The sequence below is a fragment of the Neophocaena asiaeorientalis genome, unplaced genomic scaffold, assembly GCF_003031525.2.
Source record: "Neophocaena asiaeorientalis asiaeorientalis breed wild unplaced genomic scaffold, Neophocaena_asiaeorientalis_V1.1 scaffold721, whole genome shotgun sequence".
Taxonomy (NCBI): domain Eukaryota; kingdom Metazoa; phylum Chordata; class Mammalia; order Artiodactyla; family Phocoenidae; genus Neophocaena; species Neophocaena asiaeorientalis.
The window spans coordinates 1285682-1303940 of record NW_020175365.1 but is presented as its reverse complement, the minus strand read 5'-3'; the positions used below and the strand labels follow the sequence as shown (position 1 = coordinate 1303940).

The 18259-nt window shown below is 40.3% G+C and overlaps 1 protein-coding gene across 1 annotated transcript in view; it reads left to right on the top strand.

The window, feature by feature from the left end:
• MYO3B (myosin IIIB) overlaps positions 1-18259 on the top strand; it is a 397699-nt gene that overhangs the window by 5697 nt on the left and 373743 nt on the right. Inside the window, exons 3-4 of the mRNA XM_024765704.1 lie at positions 16665-16818; positions 17555-17689. Coding sequence (XP_024621472.1) covers positions 16665-16818; positions 17555-17689 — 289 coding nt within the window. The remainder of the gene's footprint in view (positions 1-16664; positions 16819-17554; positions 17690-18259) is intronic.

The following is an 18259-nucleotide window of genomic DNA, read 5'->3' as shown; positions in this document are numbered from 1 at the left end:
GGAGCACAGGCTCCAGACGTGCAGGCTTAGCAGCCATGGCTCACAGGCCCAGCCACTCCGCGGCATGTGGGATCTTCCCGGACCGGGGCACGAACCCGTGTCCCCTGCATCGGCAGGTGGACTCTCAACCACTGTACCACCAGGGAAGCCCGGTTTTAGCCTTTTTTGATCATTGCTGTATCCTCAGCACCTAGAACAGTGCCCAACACTTAGTAGATGCTCATCAAATATTAGTTGAATCAATGAGTCATAGTGCGGTAAACAAAAAGATTTAAATCCTGGCTCCCAGCTTAACTTACTTAACCTTTCAATGACTCAGTTTTCCTATCTGTAAAGTGGAAATAGTAATAGTTACTGTCTCATGGAGTTATGGCTCCTGGCATTGTGTCCAGCATCTAGTATTTACTCAGAAAATGTTCTCTATGATAGAAGAGGTTTTACTGGTTACTAAAACGGTATGTAGTGGTGATATTCCACTCTTTTCTCACGAGTGGATTTTTCCCAGATGTGATAATAAACAGTGTGTTTTGTGCTTTCTGTTGGCTGGGACTACCACACAACTCTGAAAGGTGCGTACTCTGTTTAATGGACGAGGAAGCAGAGGCACAGGAGGTTAAGCAATTCTCCCGTTGCCCACAAAGCTGGTAAATGTAAAAGCTGAGATTTGAACCCAGGGCTGGAGGCCACAGTCTTCACCTTATTTTTCACTGCTTCTCAGTGTGTGTGTGAGTGAAGCTGGTGGAAAAAAGAAGAAAAAGAGTGGCTGTCAGTTGCTTTATATCCTCCACAGCAGCATGAGGCCTTGAAAGATAGATGGTGCTGGGTGTTCTTCTCACCTCCTCAATGGAAGTAATTCTTTCGCTCCAGTCAAATCTTGTCAGGGTCCAGCAGTTCCCTCTCCAGTGCCCATAGCTCACTCTGCAGCACCTTCAATTAATCCTTCTCACCTGGAAGCAGGGCCGGGGGCTGTCTGTGGTTGTCACAGTGGAAGGGGGGCTGGCACAGAGTGAGCCAGGGCGCAGGATCCTGATATTTGCAGGACAGCCCTGCACAGTGAAGGGCTTTCTTGTTGAAAATGCCCAACCTGCCTCCATTAATTTTTTTTTTCTTGAATGTCTTTTCCGCAATCCCCACTAATTCAAGGCATATACTTTCTTCAAGGGTCAGCTTAAGTTTTTGCTTTGGGACTCCAAGATTCAGCCCTTTCTGTTTAACTGCACTCATCCTCTTCTTTGGTTTCATGAATATTTGTTGAGTGACAGCTGATGCAAGTGCAGAGGGGACTCATATGAATTAGACAGTCCCTGTCTCTAAGGTGCCCAGGGCCTGTTTGGGTGTTGAGGTTTATCCACAGAGCAGCACCACAGGACAGCTCCTCATATGTGAGCACAACAGAGGTTCAGAGGAGGAGGTGCTGCCTGTTTGTGGAGAGTTTAGGGAACATGAGCTGGCTCTTGAAGGGCTGGCAGGATTCCTGATGAATGGATATGGTGGAATGAGCACTCCTGGGGGTAGAAATCACCTGGACAAAATGACAGAGGTGTGGACGTCCAAGGATGGTTCAGGAAATGGCAAGGGGTTAGGTTGAAGTTCATTATAAGCTTGACACAAGGAAACGACAGGAGTTTTGACACAGGAATGGAAGCTGCATTTAGGTTGCTTAAATATTTGAAGAATTTGGTCTTTATTTAATTTAGCAATAGGGAGCCATCAGAGGTTATTTGTTTAAGCGAGATTGTGGCATGAGTGAATTGATGGCTTTGGATGTTGTATCTGGTTGTGAGGTCCATTAGGAGTTGTAATAGAAGAAGACTAGAGGAAGGGAGACAAGAAAGCTTTTGTAGCCATCCCCTGTGAGATGCATAGAGGTGGCAGTAGCGGGGGTGAAAATGGAGGCACAGGAATGAGCAAAGAATGGACATGGCTTAGTGGCCGACTAATGTGAGAGTGAGGCAGTAGCTTGGGCTACCAGGAAAACGATGGGACCCCTGATGGACATTGGGCATTGAGTATTGGCTTTGAGGAACCACAGGTGGTTGTCTTAGTTTTATACATGCTATGTCTGAGGATTAGGGGGTGCATGTAAGTGGAGATGTGTGGCCAGCAGTTAGTAATCCTGGACTGGGGCCAGAGGAATCGAACGAAATAGGGCTGGAAAGATGGCGCCACGTGCCAAGACATGATGGTTAAAACCTTCTGTGTAGATGAGCCATTTGGGAGACAAGTGGAGGACTGAAGGCAGGACTTCAGTTTAAATGTCCGCATTAATGAGAGAATGGAGAGGCAGAATTGGAACCAGGAAAGTAAGATGTAAAGGAAACAAAGGGAGGGGAGTGTTTTAGAAAGGTAAAGGCAGTGAGCAATGGCTGATGCCCTGGAGGGTGAGGATGAGGATTAAGTGTCTTGAATTTCATGACTGATAGAAGCCTTTGAAATAGCAATTCTGTAAGGAGATTGGACTAGAAACCAGATTGTCAGCCTTGTGAAACAAACAAAGCCATTCATCTTTATGTGAGTGTATATGAGTGTGTGTGTGTGTTTGTATCTGCAATGATATTTACAATTAAGAGTGGTTATGTTTGGATGGTGGAATTTTATGAGTATTAATATTTTTATTCTTTTATTTGTATTTTCTTTAGTGTTTTATGAAACTAGAACTGTTTTTTGTTGTTGTTCTTTTTTTTTGCGGTACGCAGGCCTCTCACTGTTGTGGCCTCTCCCGTTGCGGAGCACGGGCTCCGGATGCGCAGGCTCAGCGGCCATGGCTCACGGGCCCAGCCGCTCCATGGCATGTGGGATCTTCCCGGACCGGGGCACGAACCCGTGTCCCCTGCATCGGCAGGTGGACTCTCAACCACTGAACCACCAGGGAAGCCCTAAAACTGTTTTTAAAATTGAGAAGACCTCATTGCTTTTTAAAATTCTGATTTTTAATCCTATGTTAAATAAACATTTACTGAGCACTTATTATACATTGGGTATTTGCTGATGAGGCAGAGAAAATTATTAAGGCATGGCCTCCTCTAGGAGTCACTGGTGGAGAAGACCAACATGTGAACAATAAATGTCAGGCAATGTGATAACTCCTAGAAAAGAGTACATAATACAGTGAGACCATTAAGAAAGGGCACCTCTACTGGGAAAAGTAGGAAAGGCCTTCCAGAACCATGTGCAGATTGGTTGTTTGTGAAGAAGTCAATTCCTACAAATGGGCCTAGTCTCTTTCTTACCAGCCTAGGCCGTTATATCATGTACTTGCTTATATGTTAGTTTGGAATTATTCTCTAATTTGTTCATGCTTATGTACTACATGCTTTCTTATTTTGTGTGTCTCTGCATGTTTATTATATTTAATATTTGTACTAATTTCCTCTGAAATTAGTACAAATACAAATTTGTACTAAATTTATACTAAATTTGTACTAAATTAGTACAAATTTTCCTCACTGTTCACTCTTCTGATTTCTTTTTAAAAGCTGTTCTCTAGCTTTGAAAGCATTGTTCTATGATTTGTGATTCGTATAGAACATATTATAACATATAGACAAAATATTCTGAGTAACATACTCAAAAATGGATATCTTCATCATGAATATTCTTACAAGTATAAAATGTTGCTGGACAAGTTTCTATTTAAATCATACTCGCTAGGCATGACTGACCGCAGGAGTTCATGGGGTACGAGCTTCAGATTGCTTTATTTTCAGCAAGGTAAGGCTGCACCTCCACTATGGAATAACACAGGGTATTCAACAGTGGTACAGGCCAGGCTTCTTTGGGGTTGTTAGGAACTAAAGCTAGCCTGTGAGGGACTCCGATTGGCTTTTGAGAAGGGGGTCTTCTTAGAAGAATGCAATAGGAAATTTCATGGATATTTAAGGACAGACAACAAAGCTCAGCCGGCCTCAGAGCGCCTGGGTTCATAGGGAACCCACTCACCAGTCGTCTGTCAAGCATGGTCCTTTGGTTTTTTACTTCTCTGCTTTCCTGTTCTTCTCAAGATGGGCTTCTACAGCCTCACATGGTTTTTGCTTTTACATGATTTCATGATTTACATGATTTCAGCATGCATCTGGGCCAAAATAATCTCCTGTATAGAGATCTCTTATTTGTTAAAAAAAAAAAAAAAATATATATATCTTTTAAAATAAAATAATGTTATGTCCCAGCAAAATATGACTAGTATAGATAAGTATAAAGTTTTAAAAAATTATGTTAATTTCTCTCTTTTCCAACCTCTCTGACTCCTGGTACCTTTCCCTAAAGTTTGAGTTTGTAGCCTTCTGGAAAATGTAGGAAGACACATATAGAGAGAGATACACACACATAAACATATACATAAAATGTCTATAAATGTAGAGTTTATTTTTACTTGTGCAAAAGTTACCTTTACACATTGTTCAGTACTTTAAAAAAACTGTAATTGTACATATTGGCATTCTTTCCATATTAGTTGAAACCAGACTTACCTTCTTTCTTTTAAGTGGTTACATGTGGCTAGATGGTATTTCATTTTATGTAATTATTAGGATTTATCACACAATCTCTCCATAATGATGGACCTTGAGATTGTATCTTGTTTTCTATTAGAAACAATCTCCTTTTCTTGGCTAAACTGGTTTATTATTATCTGTTTCATTTTGTTTTTCCCCAGAAAACTATACCTTTATATATGTATTCTATTATTTTTCTGTTTTGCAATTCATTAGTTTCTGCTTTTGTTTTTTCTTATACTTTCCTTAGGTTAATTTTGTTGATCCATCTCTATCTTTCTAAATAGAATGGTTTTTAAATTCATTTTTATTATAATTTGCTTGGTAAAGTTTTACCTTGAGCCCAACTTCTAAAGTTTTTTGCTACGTACTATCTTTAATATTGTTATTTTTTATATACTCTAGTTTCAGTTTTAACTGTTTCCTTTGCATCAAGATCTGAAAGAGCTTTAAAATTTTCAGGTAGCTAGGTTTTTTTGGTTTTTATTATTAGTATTTAGTTTTAGTAAATAAATTAGTATGGTCAGAGAAGATTGTTCTAATTCCACTTTCCTAGAATGCATCAAGACTTTACTTTGTGGCCTAATGTATTCTTTCTTTTTAAAATTAAATATCTCATCAGTGCTTGAAAAGAAGTCTTATGTTAGATTATGCACTTTGATATGTATCTACTGGGTTAACCATATTGATTGTATGATTCATATTTCATATTATTTTGTCTCCTTGTTCTGTCATGACTGACAATATCTGTTACTCTTATTGTGTTTTGTTGAGTTCTTATAGAGGTTTATGCTTTTATAAATTTTAACACTTTATTTTTGGTGCTGAAATATTTATAACACTCGTTACTGATTTAAACTTTGGTATTCTAACAGCATGTAGAACAGTACCTGGTGCATAGTAATTGCTCAATTATCATTACTGAATGTACTAATAACACCTTCTGTTCTTTAATAGTTTTTGCCTTGAATTTACTCTTTTCTGCTGTTAATCCTATGATTTTTTTGGTTGTTGTTACCATCTGACTGGCTTATCTTTGACCTCCTTTTACTTTTAACCTTTCTGAGTCATAAAGACTCCTAGATAGTTTATTTTAGTGTGGATCTTTATAGATTTGGTTTGTTCTCATTAAAGAATCCTATATTTATTGATATAACAAATGTTTACATTCTTAATGCTTCTTAACTTACATTATATTTTCTATCTTTAATGCTCCCCCTGTCTCTTACCTCATGGGTTGTCTTTTCTTCATATGGTATACATGTGTCTATGAGTAAGTGTACATTTTAATGATAATGTCAAGGATTTATAGTCTATTTTTTGGTCTTTCAGAGATTCCTTTTATAACTTTGTAGAGTGATTTTAACCTTTATTTATCAATTTATCAATTATTTACTGACTCAGTGACATGAGTGAGAAAATTAACACATAGGCTTTCTCCTTACTTTTGTCTATTGTCATTTCACTTGGTTAATTTTATAATTTTAAATAGTATATTTAAATCTCAGTTTCTTGATTTATCATCTTTAGAAAGTAGAGAAACTTTCCCCCTCCCCTGAATTTGGTTTATTATTATTTTTTATTACTGAAATGTATAACAGTTCTCTCTGTAAATGTACTTCATACTGCTGCTTTGCATCATTTCTAAATATAAATAGGTTCCAATATCCCTATCAGGCTTTCTACTAGAGCTCCACATTTATCTCTTTGTTTGCTGGGTTTTGGACCCGTCTTTTTTTTTTTTTTAAGTAAGACTCATGGAGTCACTGAGCTCTTGCATGTCTGAAAATGTCTGTTGTCTTTATACTTGAACAACACTTTGGCTAAATATAAAAATATTTGTTCATACTTTTTTCTCTCTCAGACTTTTGTACACATACATTACAGGTGGATTACAGATTTCCCTCTATTGAGTATTGAGTGTTGATGTGGAGAAAAGCCTGAGTTTTTGTTCTGTTTTGTTTGCTTTTCATTTTGTTTTGGTCTACGTATTTGTGTGTGTGTGTGTGTGTGTGTGTGTCTCTTCTGTACCTGAAAAATTCTGTCTATCGTTTATATTCAGTAATTTTACCAGGAGCCGTCTGTCTGTCTGGACTGTTCATTTTGCCTTCTGAAGTACAAAGTATTGGACATTAGGGACAGTCACGCTTGATGGATATTGACTTTGCTTTTCTTTCCAAAATATTGTTTAAAATGCTGTGCTAGCATTATTCTACTTGGCAGGAGGCATCTTTTCCTACATATCTTTGGAAATGTAACTTGTTTTAGAATAGAGCCTGATTATTTCTTTTACTTCTTTTAATGACCCACAAAGCTTAGTTTGAGTAATGTAGGCAAAAGGTTCCTACTAAATTCTTATTGCATATATAAGTGATGAGCCTGGACCCACTTCCCTGCTGCTAATTCACCCTCTGTCTCTACTGCTCTCTAAATAAGGAGTGTTAATGAGGTTTTTCAGAATTTTGTCCAATCACCATCTGCCAAACTCACCACACTTCTGGGAGAAGAGAGAGAGCTGGGCTGAGAAGAGAAGTCATTCCTGGTATCTTCCATCTCTCACTTTCCCCAAACGATACTTTTCAAAGATTGTGGCATGAAATTGTATCCCTTGTTCTGTTTGATTACCGCTGTACATTTTGTTTTGTTTTCTTTGCTGGATATCAATTTTTTCTGTTAACAATGTTCATTCACTTAGTTTTAGGGAAACTTGGTACCTGACTTCACTCTTCCATCTTACCCCAAAAGTCATAAAGCTTTCATAAACAAGTTTAGAACCTTAAAAGCAGAGCTGATCTTCTTATCCTTCCTTATATTTCTTGTAGATCCTAGTCCAGGGCTTGCATACAATTGGCATTTAATAACTACTTACTAAATGCATAAGTAATAAATTTTACGGTAAGTTGGTCTAATCTATAACCTATTGTTGAGGTACAGTCACCTTGGAATCGCCAAGTCTAGTTTTTGATTAATCCACAGAGGTGATGGGCAAAGCACAAGGAAAGAGCAGTAGGACATGGAAAAAATGGCCACACTTCACAGTGAGGATGTTTAGTGCCCACTTCAACCTTGGAAGAACTGAGCTCATCTATTTACTTTCGACCCCTCGTGGTATATCAGCTCGTAGGGCCTCTAAAAAGACACAGGTGAATGAGCAGGAAATTTATTAGGGGTACCATTTTCCTTTGGATTAGTTTTTTTCCCTTCTTTTTCACTAAACATATCAGTTTTAAGGGCACCATGTGAAATTTGTTCCGTGGCTTCCTTTTATTGCCAAAGCCAAGGCTCACCTTGGACTATCCTTCATTTTCCCTCTAGGCCTTTCACCTGCTGCTTAGGGGCCACCCACCCAGCTACTTAGTGGGTATGTGACTCTGCATTTAGCCTTGGGCAGGTTCAGCTTCATGCCATTGGGCAGTTTCTTTTTCAGGGACCAGATGAAAAGATCACAGATCTTTTTGTTCATTTTGGTGTCTGTATATTGATGTTGTTTCTCTCTTCCTCCTTCAGGAAAAAACAACAGGAGTTGGACAGGCAGAAGAAGGTGACTTGCCTTCTGCCTATTGATTTTCCTGTGCCATTCAGCGGTTCATTAGTTTCTCCTAACTACAGTTCTGCATTTAGCGGCAGCTTGGGCTGGGACATTAGCCACCGAGGGGGACTGACTGTGCCTCAGTCACCTAGAGGTGAACTGGGAAGGTGACTTTCTGACAATATGAGTGTGGGTGCTTTAGAATGAAATGCCAGGGTGTTTTTCTGTTGGTCTTATATTAGTGGTTTACTATTTCTTACATGAGTAAAGTTCTAGCCCACATGAAACTTTGAGACTTTTTAAAATTAATTAACTTATTTTTATTGAAGTATAGTTCATTTACAATGTTGTATTAGTTTCAGGTGTACAGCAAAGTGACTCAGTTATACAAACATATATATCTGTTTGTTTTAGATTCTTTTCCCTTATAGGTTATTACAAAATATTGAGTATAGTTCCCTGTGCTATATAGTAGGTCCTTGTTGGTTATCTGTTTTATATATAGTACTGTGTATATGTTAATCCCCAAATCCTAATTTATACCCCCCCCTTTTCTCCCTTTTGTAACCATAAGTTTGTTTTCTATGTCTGGGGGTCTGTTTCTGTTTTGTGTATAAGTTCATTTTTATCATTTTTTCTTTTAGATTACACATGTAAGCAATATCATATAATATTTGTCTTTCTTTGTCTGGCTTACTTCACTTAGTATGATAATCCCTAGTTGCATCCGTGTTGCTGCAGATGGCATTATTTCATTCCCTTTTATGGCCGAGTGATATTCCATTATATAAATATACCACATCTTCTTTATCCATTCGTCTGTCAATGGACATTTAGGTTGCTTCCATGTCTTGGCTATTGTAAATAGTGCTGCAATGAACATTGGGGTGCATGTATCCTTTTGAATTATGGTTTTCTCCAGATATATGCCCAGGAATGGGATTGCTGGATCATATGGTAGCTCTCTTTTTAGTTTTTTAAGAAACCTCCATACTGTTCTCCATAGTGGCTGTACCAATTTTCATTGGTACATTGGTTGGGAATGTTGGTGGTACATTCCCACCAACACTGTAGGAGGGTTCCTTTTCCTCCACACCCTCTCCAGCATTTCTTATTTGTAGACATTTTGATGATGGCTATTCTGACCAGTGTGAGGTGATACCTCATTGTAGTTTTGATTTGCATTTCTCTAAGAATTAGTGATGTTGAGCATCTTTTCATGTGCCGTTTGGCCACCTGTATGTCTTCTTTGGAGAAATGTCTATTTAGATCTTCTGCCCATTTTTTGATTGGGTTGTTTTTTTGATACTGAGCTGTATGAGCTATTTGTATATTTTTGAGATTAATCCCTTGTCGGTTGCATCATTTGCAAATATTTTCTCCCATTCTCTAGGTTGTCTTTTCGTTTTGTTTATGGTTTCCTTTGCTGTGCACGAGCTTTTAGGTCCCCTTTGTTTATTTTTGTTTTTATTTCCATTACTCTAGGAGATGGATCCAAAAAGATATTGCTGCAATTTATGTCAAAGGGTGTTCTGCCTATGTTTTCTTCTAGGAGTTTTATAGGATCTGGTCTTACATTTAGGTCTTTAATCCATTTTGAGTTTATTTTTGTGTGTGGTGTTAGAGACTGTTCTAATTTCATTCTTTTACATGAAGCTGTCCAGAGACTTTTTAGAATATCATCCAGGGTGGTAGTGGGGAGACAGTTCAGGGGGAGGTGGGGTGACCACGTGTATGAATACTAGAATATACACTGACATATGTTAATTACACAGAATTTTAAAAACTTCTTATAATTTCTAAAATAAGGAATTGAAAGACATACAAAAGTAAACAACATTAACATGAACCCTCATGTACTTAGGTTCAGTAATATTCCCCCATGGTCAATCTTGCATCATGAATGCCCCTTATTTTTTCCACTCATATTTTTCCAGACAGCATATTATTACACCTGTAAATATTTCAGGATGTATTGCTAAAAGATAAGGACTAAAAACACAATCACAAATACAGTTATCACAACTAAAACATAATTAACAATGTTTCTTTAATACCATCAGATAACTAGTTGGTGTTCTAATGATCTCATAACTGTTATTTCTTTAGCTTGTTTTTGTGAATCCACCCTTTATTTCATGTTTGGTATGTATCTTAATTTTAATCCTGAGGTTATCCCTTTCAGTTTATTTATTTTTATTTGCCATTTAGTTTTTGAAGAAGTTGGGTCATTTGTCTGGAGAGTTTCTTACTTAGAGTCTGGATTTTGCTTATTGTACACCTGTGGTGTTGCCTAGCATGTTGCCCTGACCTGTGTTATTCCTGTAGATTGGTAATCTAGATGCTTGATTACATTCAGGTTTAATTTTTTTTTGACCAATGTATAATGCCTGACTTTCTTTTTGTGATGCTAGAAATGTACGGAATTTAAATCTCTATGGTGTAATGTTTGATAAAACGTAAGCATGGAATATTTTGACTTATTTTAAAAAGTGTATCCTTTGCTGATAATTGAAACCAGAACTCCTAAGGAAGTCTTTAGACATTCAATCCTGATAAGATAAGGTAGCAGATGTGCTATTAGTTTACAGCCATATGGGAAACTCCTCACTGCAGTGTGAAGTGTAACCTGGGCAAGGTGCCCCTCTCTTGCGGTAAAGGGATCTGGAGCTGAGGTGTTCTGTGATGGAGCAAGACCTGCCCTTGCTGTTAGTTGCAAACAGAGGTCATTTTTAGTCCATTTGTACTTATCAACAGAAAGAATCTTACTGACAGCCTGCTTTCCCAACTGCTGCAAAGACACATGGCCTCTGCCTCTAGGAGTTTGCCTTCTAAAAACAAAACAAAACAAAACAAGAAAAAGACTATTGTTCTTAACTTCCAAGGGACTCTGTTACCACAAAAATAAAGTCTCTTTTTTTCTTTCTGTTGAAGTATGGTTGGTTTACAATGTGTTAGTTTCTGGTGTGCAGCAAAGTGATTGTTTTATATATATATATTTTTTTTTTTTTTCTTTTTCAGATTCTTTTTCCATTATAGGTTATTAAAAGATATTGAATGTAGTCCCCTGTGCTGTACAGCAGGACCTTGTTGTTTAAATTCTCTTACTAAATATCTATCTATCTGTCTATCTATCTGTGTGTCTGTCTCTCTGTTGGCCTAAGTAATGAGAAGTTGGGTATTTCCTAGATATTTGGTTAATAGTGATGTGTGGGCAAAGATAGGGAAATATTCCTTTAGTTCCTGTGTTACCCTTATTTACCGGATGGGGATATCTTTCCTAGGTGAAAGATATCCCCATAGTGGGACCTTCCCCATAGTGGGAGGGTTTGGATACCACAGGAAGTTGGGAGACAGCAGAATCTTGCTCTGAGAGAGTAGTGTCTTTGATCAGAAATCTCTTTGTGTCATTGACTTCCGTACTACCGTTACATGCAAAATCAAAGCATATTCATCAAGTCTTCACTCTAGAACAGCCGCACACACAGATACGTCCAGGCCCACAGGACTTCTGAATTGGTGTGTAAATTGCATGAGTTTCCTCTGTGCTGACAAATGCCATCACTCACCTCTTCCCAGATAGATTCGTCCTTCTATTTGTTTTGCAATGAGAGTAGCCCATGTAACTTGAGTTTTCTAGTCTCCTGAGGTCACTCTTTTATTTTGTGTCCAAATAAATGATGGAGGCCCCATCTGGGGAACTGCAGGAAGCCCAGGTACCTCTGAGGGGACTTCTGAGGGTTATGTAGAGTGCTGAGGTCCCAGGTTCATCCCTCTCACTCCAGACTGCTCCTGGCCCTTCATTGGTCACCCCTAGCTAGTTCCATGAGGCCCCAAACACAGACATGGGCAGAAGCACAGTCTACCCTGAGGTTAACATTCTGGCCAGGAGCAGCTTTTTGGCTGTCTGAAGGGCCACCTCCACGAGCAATTATCAGCATCTTTATAGGGCTATATAAGCATCTACTGTTCAGGCTGGCTGTTAATCATCAGAGAGTTTATAGAGTTGGGTGTTGATTTTAAAGAGAGAAGACTGGCAGCCCTATTAATGTGCACCTGTTCTGTTGCACCTTTATTTAACCTTGTCTGCGAGTGTCCGGATGGACATGATGGGTGTGGCAGTGGGACCTGACGAGTGTGCCTCCTGCTCACCCATTACTGGTGCCAACTGTAGAGGAATCCCTCTGGTGAGTTTTTCTTGTTTTGCAGGGAGCAGAGAGTGCTGTCCATTAGGTCCATGAGGCATTTGGCCTCCATGTGGGAGGGTACTTCCCCCACAGAACTTTTCCATATTTGGTGCAGTTGGTCAGAACCATTGCTAATCAGATGACTCCCTTCATTCTGTTCTGTGGAACAAAGGTCTTGGGCCTAGGGAGGCCTGGATTCCCATTCCTGTACTTCCCCTAAACAGTCCTGTTACCAGTCTGGGCTTCAGTTTCTTCATCTGTAAGTTAAAAGTCTATTAGTTTGCTAGGACTGCCATAACAAAGTACCACAGACTGGGTAGCTTAAACAACAGAAATTTACTTCCTCACAGTTCTGGAGGCTAGAAGTCCAAGATCAAGGTGTCAGCAAGGTCGGTTCCTTCTGAGGTCTCTCTCCTTGGCTTGTGGATGACCACCTTCCCTCTATCTTCACATGGTCTCTCCTCTGTGCATGACTGTGCCTTCTTCTCTTCTTTTAAGGACACTGGTGATTCGGGTTAACTCCTGCCCTACCCCTCTGCCCCATAACTTTATTTTACCTTAATTACCTCTTTTTAAAGACCCCGTCTCCAAATACAGTCACATTCTGAGGTACTGGAGGTCAAGACACTTCATCATATGAATTTGGGGTGAGGCGGGTGAGATACAGTTTAGCCCAGAGCAGGGGGTGAGGTGGTGGTGGTAGAGGGTACTTAACCAGTGATTTTCTAATAGTGCTCAGAGGAGATCCCAGAGACTGGGGCGACAAACTATCCCGGTTTGCCTAGTTCTGAGGCTTCCCAGGACGTGGGACCCCAGGACGTGGGACTTGCAGTGCTGAACTGAGCAGCCCAGGCAAACCAGGGTGGTTGGTCACCCTGCTGGTCTCCCACGGAAGACACAGGGCAGACACTTGCTTCCCTAGCCTCTCTCAGTCAGAGTGGCACTGCTTCTCTCAACTCATCCATCAGCCTTCTAAGTGAGATTTAATGTAACAAAAGGGTCTCGTGGCCCAAAATCATTAGAAAAACCACTTGGTTCAATGGCCTCCAGGGTCCTCTCCTGCTGCCACACGGTATGATTTAATTTCACTTGCACACACCGAGTTCCAGCCAGTTGTTTGAAACTAATAACTGATCGGAGCAAAATGAATATGTTTCTCATTTTGTCTGTGGCTAAGGGTAAAATAAAACAGAGCAAGAAACTGTGTTAAGCCTTGCCTATTCCAAAGCAGGACTTGGTGCCGTGCCTTAGTGATGGCAGGTGACACTGGCCAGGCACTCACTGTGCTCACTTTATTTTATCTTCATCCCTTTAGCCTCATAGCAACTCTGTGAAGTGGGTGGCAGCGGCAGCCCCACCGTGCCGATGAAGAAACTGAGGCCCAGAGAGATGGGCAGGTCTCCAGGCTGGTCAGGGCAGGGCCTGGATCATGAAGGCAGTCTGACTTAGTGCCTCTGTGTCACGGCGCTGAGCCCAGATGCAAGTGGGGAAACAGGGACTGTCCTGGTAAGTGTAACGTAATCCCGTCTAGGCTGATGGGCCAGATTCTTCTCTCCAGGAAGGACCTCCCAGTACCCTCCCCACCCCCACTTGTCTGGCCTTGACCAGCACCCCCTGCTGGTCCTGCTTTTTGCTCCTGTAGAAGCAGAGCCTAGAGCAGTTCTCAAGGTGTTCAGAGGTTTTGGTGATCTTGCAATAAAGGACACTGAATCACATAGTGACAAAATTGTTCCCTTGCTAATTCTTTTTCACGTCTTCTGATGACGTTAAGGGAAAAGTTTGTACTAGGCTTTAATTCTACCCCATCACTCCATGATCTCCCTTTTTGCAAAAGAACAGAGGGCAGCAGTATCTGGCTGGACTTGAACAATTGTTGTTTCTAGCATAATCATCTTTTTGCTGTTAATTTTTATATATGGCAAATGATTTAGGGTAGAGATATAAAGTGCCTTTAAAAGACATTTATGAGACTTCCCTGGCAGTCCAGTGGTTAAGACTCCACAATTCCACTGCAAGGGGCACGGGTTTGATCCCTGGTTGGGGAACTAAGATCCTGCATGCTGCACGGCATGCCCAAAATAGTTTTTTAAAAAGACATTTATTTCTATGAAAAAACAAATAATTTAAATGTATTTAGTAACTAATAGCACAGGTAATGTACACATATGGCAAGAATTGTGAGGCATTTGCTAAGAAAGATGGATTTTGTGAAACACTGGCTGGGAGGAAAGGTTAGAGTTAGTTAGAATCTTGAAACCAGCGGATGAAAGGCAGGAGTCATTTGACCAGCTGACCTTTTAGGGTCATTGTCTCAACTCAGTGTGAGCCTGGCCTGGGTTCTTGAGGTGCTGGTTGGAGACCCCTTTAGAGCACGGTATGCCTGCCAGGTGAACTCTGGAAAGACAGGTTCCCTTCCAGTATCAACACAACACCTATTGAGATTTTGTTTTGTTTTGTTTTGGTAATGGTTTTCAATATCTTTGAAATGCCCCCATCAGAAAGGGTAAGGATTAAATAATGGATTTTTGTTCCAAGTCAAAAGGCTGTGTCTTGAGAGAATGCAGTTTAGAAGATAATTAGAATTAGAAGTGCAAATTGGATTGCCCAGCATGAGGCAGAAGTGCTCACCTTGGGTGGACACCAAGCCACAGCATGGGGATTGGATGCTGTGGCTGTTTGTGTTGGAGCTGATGGTCCCTCCCTCGGGGTTAGAAGCAGCCTAGAGTTGGGACCCCTCTTCTAGCCTTGGAGTAACTACACTTGAAGGGACTTTTTCGTGGGATCAGTCTCGGGTGACTTTGTTTGCCTGCCAAGCTTGCTGCTGGTACTTAAATTCCACAGGGCCATGTCCTTATTCAGGAGAGTACTGCTAAGGCAGAGTGAGTTTGTAGCTTCTGGTTAACCATTCAGTGTGGTTCCCACAGTAGGCTGTTGCTGTATGGATGGGATCTGGGCTTGGCTAATCCTTGCAGGACCCAAGACCTGGATGGCAATGGATACTGTGCACTGACTGATGCTGTTACCAAACCAAACTTGGGTCTGCTCACCCGGGCATGGCAAAGCCATCTACAGACACTGGTTGTGGTGAAGGAAAGTACAGCATTTATTGCAGGGCACCAAGCAAGGAGAATGGGCAGTTCATGCTCAAAAGACCCCAAATCCCTGATGGCTTTCAGGGAAGGGGTTTTAAAGGCAGTGTGAGGGAGGGAGCTGCAGGGTGCGTGCTCAGCTCGTGCACAGTTCTTGGATTGGTTGGCATCAAGGTGAAGTTTCAAGCATCACCAACCTCTGGTTTCAACCGGTCCAGGGTCTATGTTCTTGTGGTCAGCAGTTTTCATCTGGTGGGGCTCTGCTTCCTGTAAAAACAGCTTAAGAATGTGTGTCAGGCCTTTGTCCATACCTTTCAGGGAACTAGGAGTTTGGTGATTCTGCTATGTGGTGGATTAATAGTCTAAATTGTTACCAATTTCCTGGCCCAACAGCTGTTCTTTGTTTCTACATCTTCACATTTCCTAATCATTAACTCTTGAGCCAGTCTTTTGAGACTCAAGGGAGGCCTGGAAGACTAAACATAAGCCTTCTGCTTCAAAGGACAGGGACACAAGGGTTTGTACATGGTTTCAGTGCCTGGTACAGGCACCAGATCCTCCTTCTTAACAGCCCAGACTTTGCACATAGACACTAGTTTCTAGTGACCATCAGAGAGGTCTGGTCAAGGTTACTATAACCTGGGTACATAGTCTCAGACCCCTGGCTTTCAGCTATTTTCCCTGCAGCAGCACCACCAGTCCGCAACTTAGAACAATTGTCTGCTCATGACTAGACATCTTCTTTGGCCCTTTTACTCCCTCCTGCTGTGCGGATATAATTTCCCTTTTTAGAACTGTGTTTTTCAAGATGTTTCAGAGTCATGTTGCCCACCCCTCCATCTTCTACCCCCATTCCTTAAGGAGGCTTCATACCCCTCATTTTAAAAAATCTACTTAAAATAGAAGGGGGAAATTAAAAAAAAAAAAGAGATAGAGAGAAAAGTAGCACAAGGTTGCTGGTTAAGAAATAAAAATACTCTTTTATTTTAATTGTCATATATGGCCTTTATTATGTTGAGGTAAGTTCCCTCTATGCCTACTTTCTCTAGGGTTTTTATCATAAATGGGTGTTGAATTTTGTTGAAAGCTTTTTCTGCGTTTATTGAGATGATAATATGGTTTTTCTCCTTCAGTTTGTTAATATGGTGTATCACATTGATTGTTTTGCGTATGTTGAAGAATCCTTGCATTCTTGGGATAAACCCCACTTGATCATGGTGTGTGATCCTTTTAATGTGCCATTGAATTCTGAAGAAATAAAAATATTCTTGTTTCAAAAGCCTAGTGCCACTAATCCTGTGATCTGTTGCACATAACAAACTTTTCTTCCCACTAGGAAACATCTGTATGGATTGTTTCATTACAGCGCCACGATGCTTGGACTTGAATCGCTTCCAGATCCCACAGATACCTGGGAAATTGTAGAGACCATAGGTAAAGGCACCTATGGCAAGGTCTACAAAGTAACTAACAAGAGAGATGGGAGCCTGGCTGCAGTAAAAATTCTAGATCCAATCAGTGTAAGTAACAGTTATAAATTATAACCACAATATAGTGTTTCATACACACTGAGCTTTCAACTTCTTTCTTTGTTCTGGGATGATTTTCTAGGGATAATGAAACCTGGCATGAAATCTCAAAATGAGTTATGACTCCTTAGCCTATCTGAATGAAGGGACTCCGTTTGGAGTTAAAACTTCCCTTGATTTTCTCTTTTGTCCATTTTACTATTGTTTTGATTTTGGTCCCCTGGACTCTTCAAATGTTATTCTTTTGGAAAGAGTGATTTGTTAGGTTTATACAGAGGCTGATCTCTCTGTAAGTTACAAAGTGACCCAGACTTGTGGTATTCAGTCATCTTAGCCTGGCATCCTATTTCAGAGCACTGAATACTGAGCCTATAATGCTGTGCACTGTTTACCACAGTGAAGTTGTAAGTGTCCTATCCTGGTTGGGTCCCTTTGAGCTACTTCTCCTTAATTGCTGTGAAAATTCAGACATTTTTAAATTTTAAAAAAGATATTTATAATATTATTATTAAGAATATATAATGAAGACATTTATTGATATAACAGTTAGAAGGCTTTAGTTGGTATCTGAATGTCCATTGTTAGGTATTTTCAAGATATGGTAATGATTACATTAAAAACACAGACTACATATGCTTTATTAAATGGTTACTTGATTGTGATATCATTCCTGTACCCTTCCTTGCACATTATACTGAATCCATTATGCACTTTTTACCTTGTGTAGGATATGGATGAGGAGATTGAGGCAGAATACAACATTTTGCAGTTTCTTCCGAATCACCCCAACGTTGTAAAGTTTTATGGGATGTTTTACAAAGCAGATCACGGTGTGGGAGGACAGCTGTGGCTGGTCCTGGAGGTAAGAGGCTCCCATTGGGTAACCAGCAATTCAAACAGAGCACCAGAGGTGAGCAGACTCATTGTTGCCTAAATAGTGTAAGATGCACATCTGGGGAGGCGGTCTCTCCTGCATGGCACAGGTACCTTATCAGATGTGGTGTTCTCCACGTTCTTATGGGTAGGCTGTGTGCTGAAAATGTGCACGTTTCTCTGCTTGTAAGGTTTAATAATCTTCTTCTAATTCAGTGGAAAAGGTTGGAAAAGGTTATTTTCTACCCTAGGCTGGGAAAATTTCACAGAAAATATGTTTCAATTGATGCAACTCATTTTCAAAAATTGTTAACCCAAGGTTTACTTGGTTGCCAAGTTTGAATCAGCCCATTCATGTTCATTTATCCTCATCTTAGGTTGGGTTTCCTGAAAACGGACTCTGAGAATTGTGTATGGAAGGTTTATTGGAGAGTTCTTACAGGAGCTAGATGTGCAAGGAAGGTGGGATTGGGCAAGGGAGACATTAAACATCAGTGTGGTTGCAGACGTCTCAGCCCATCCTCAGGGAGAAGAAGACCTGGGATCCTCTTGTAGGGTT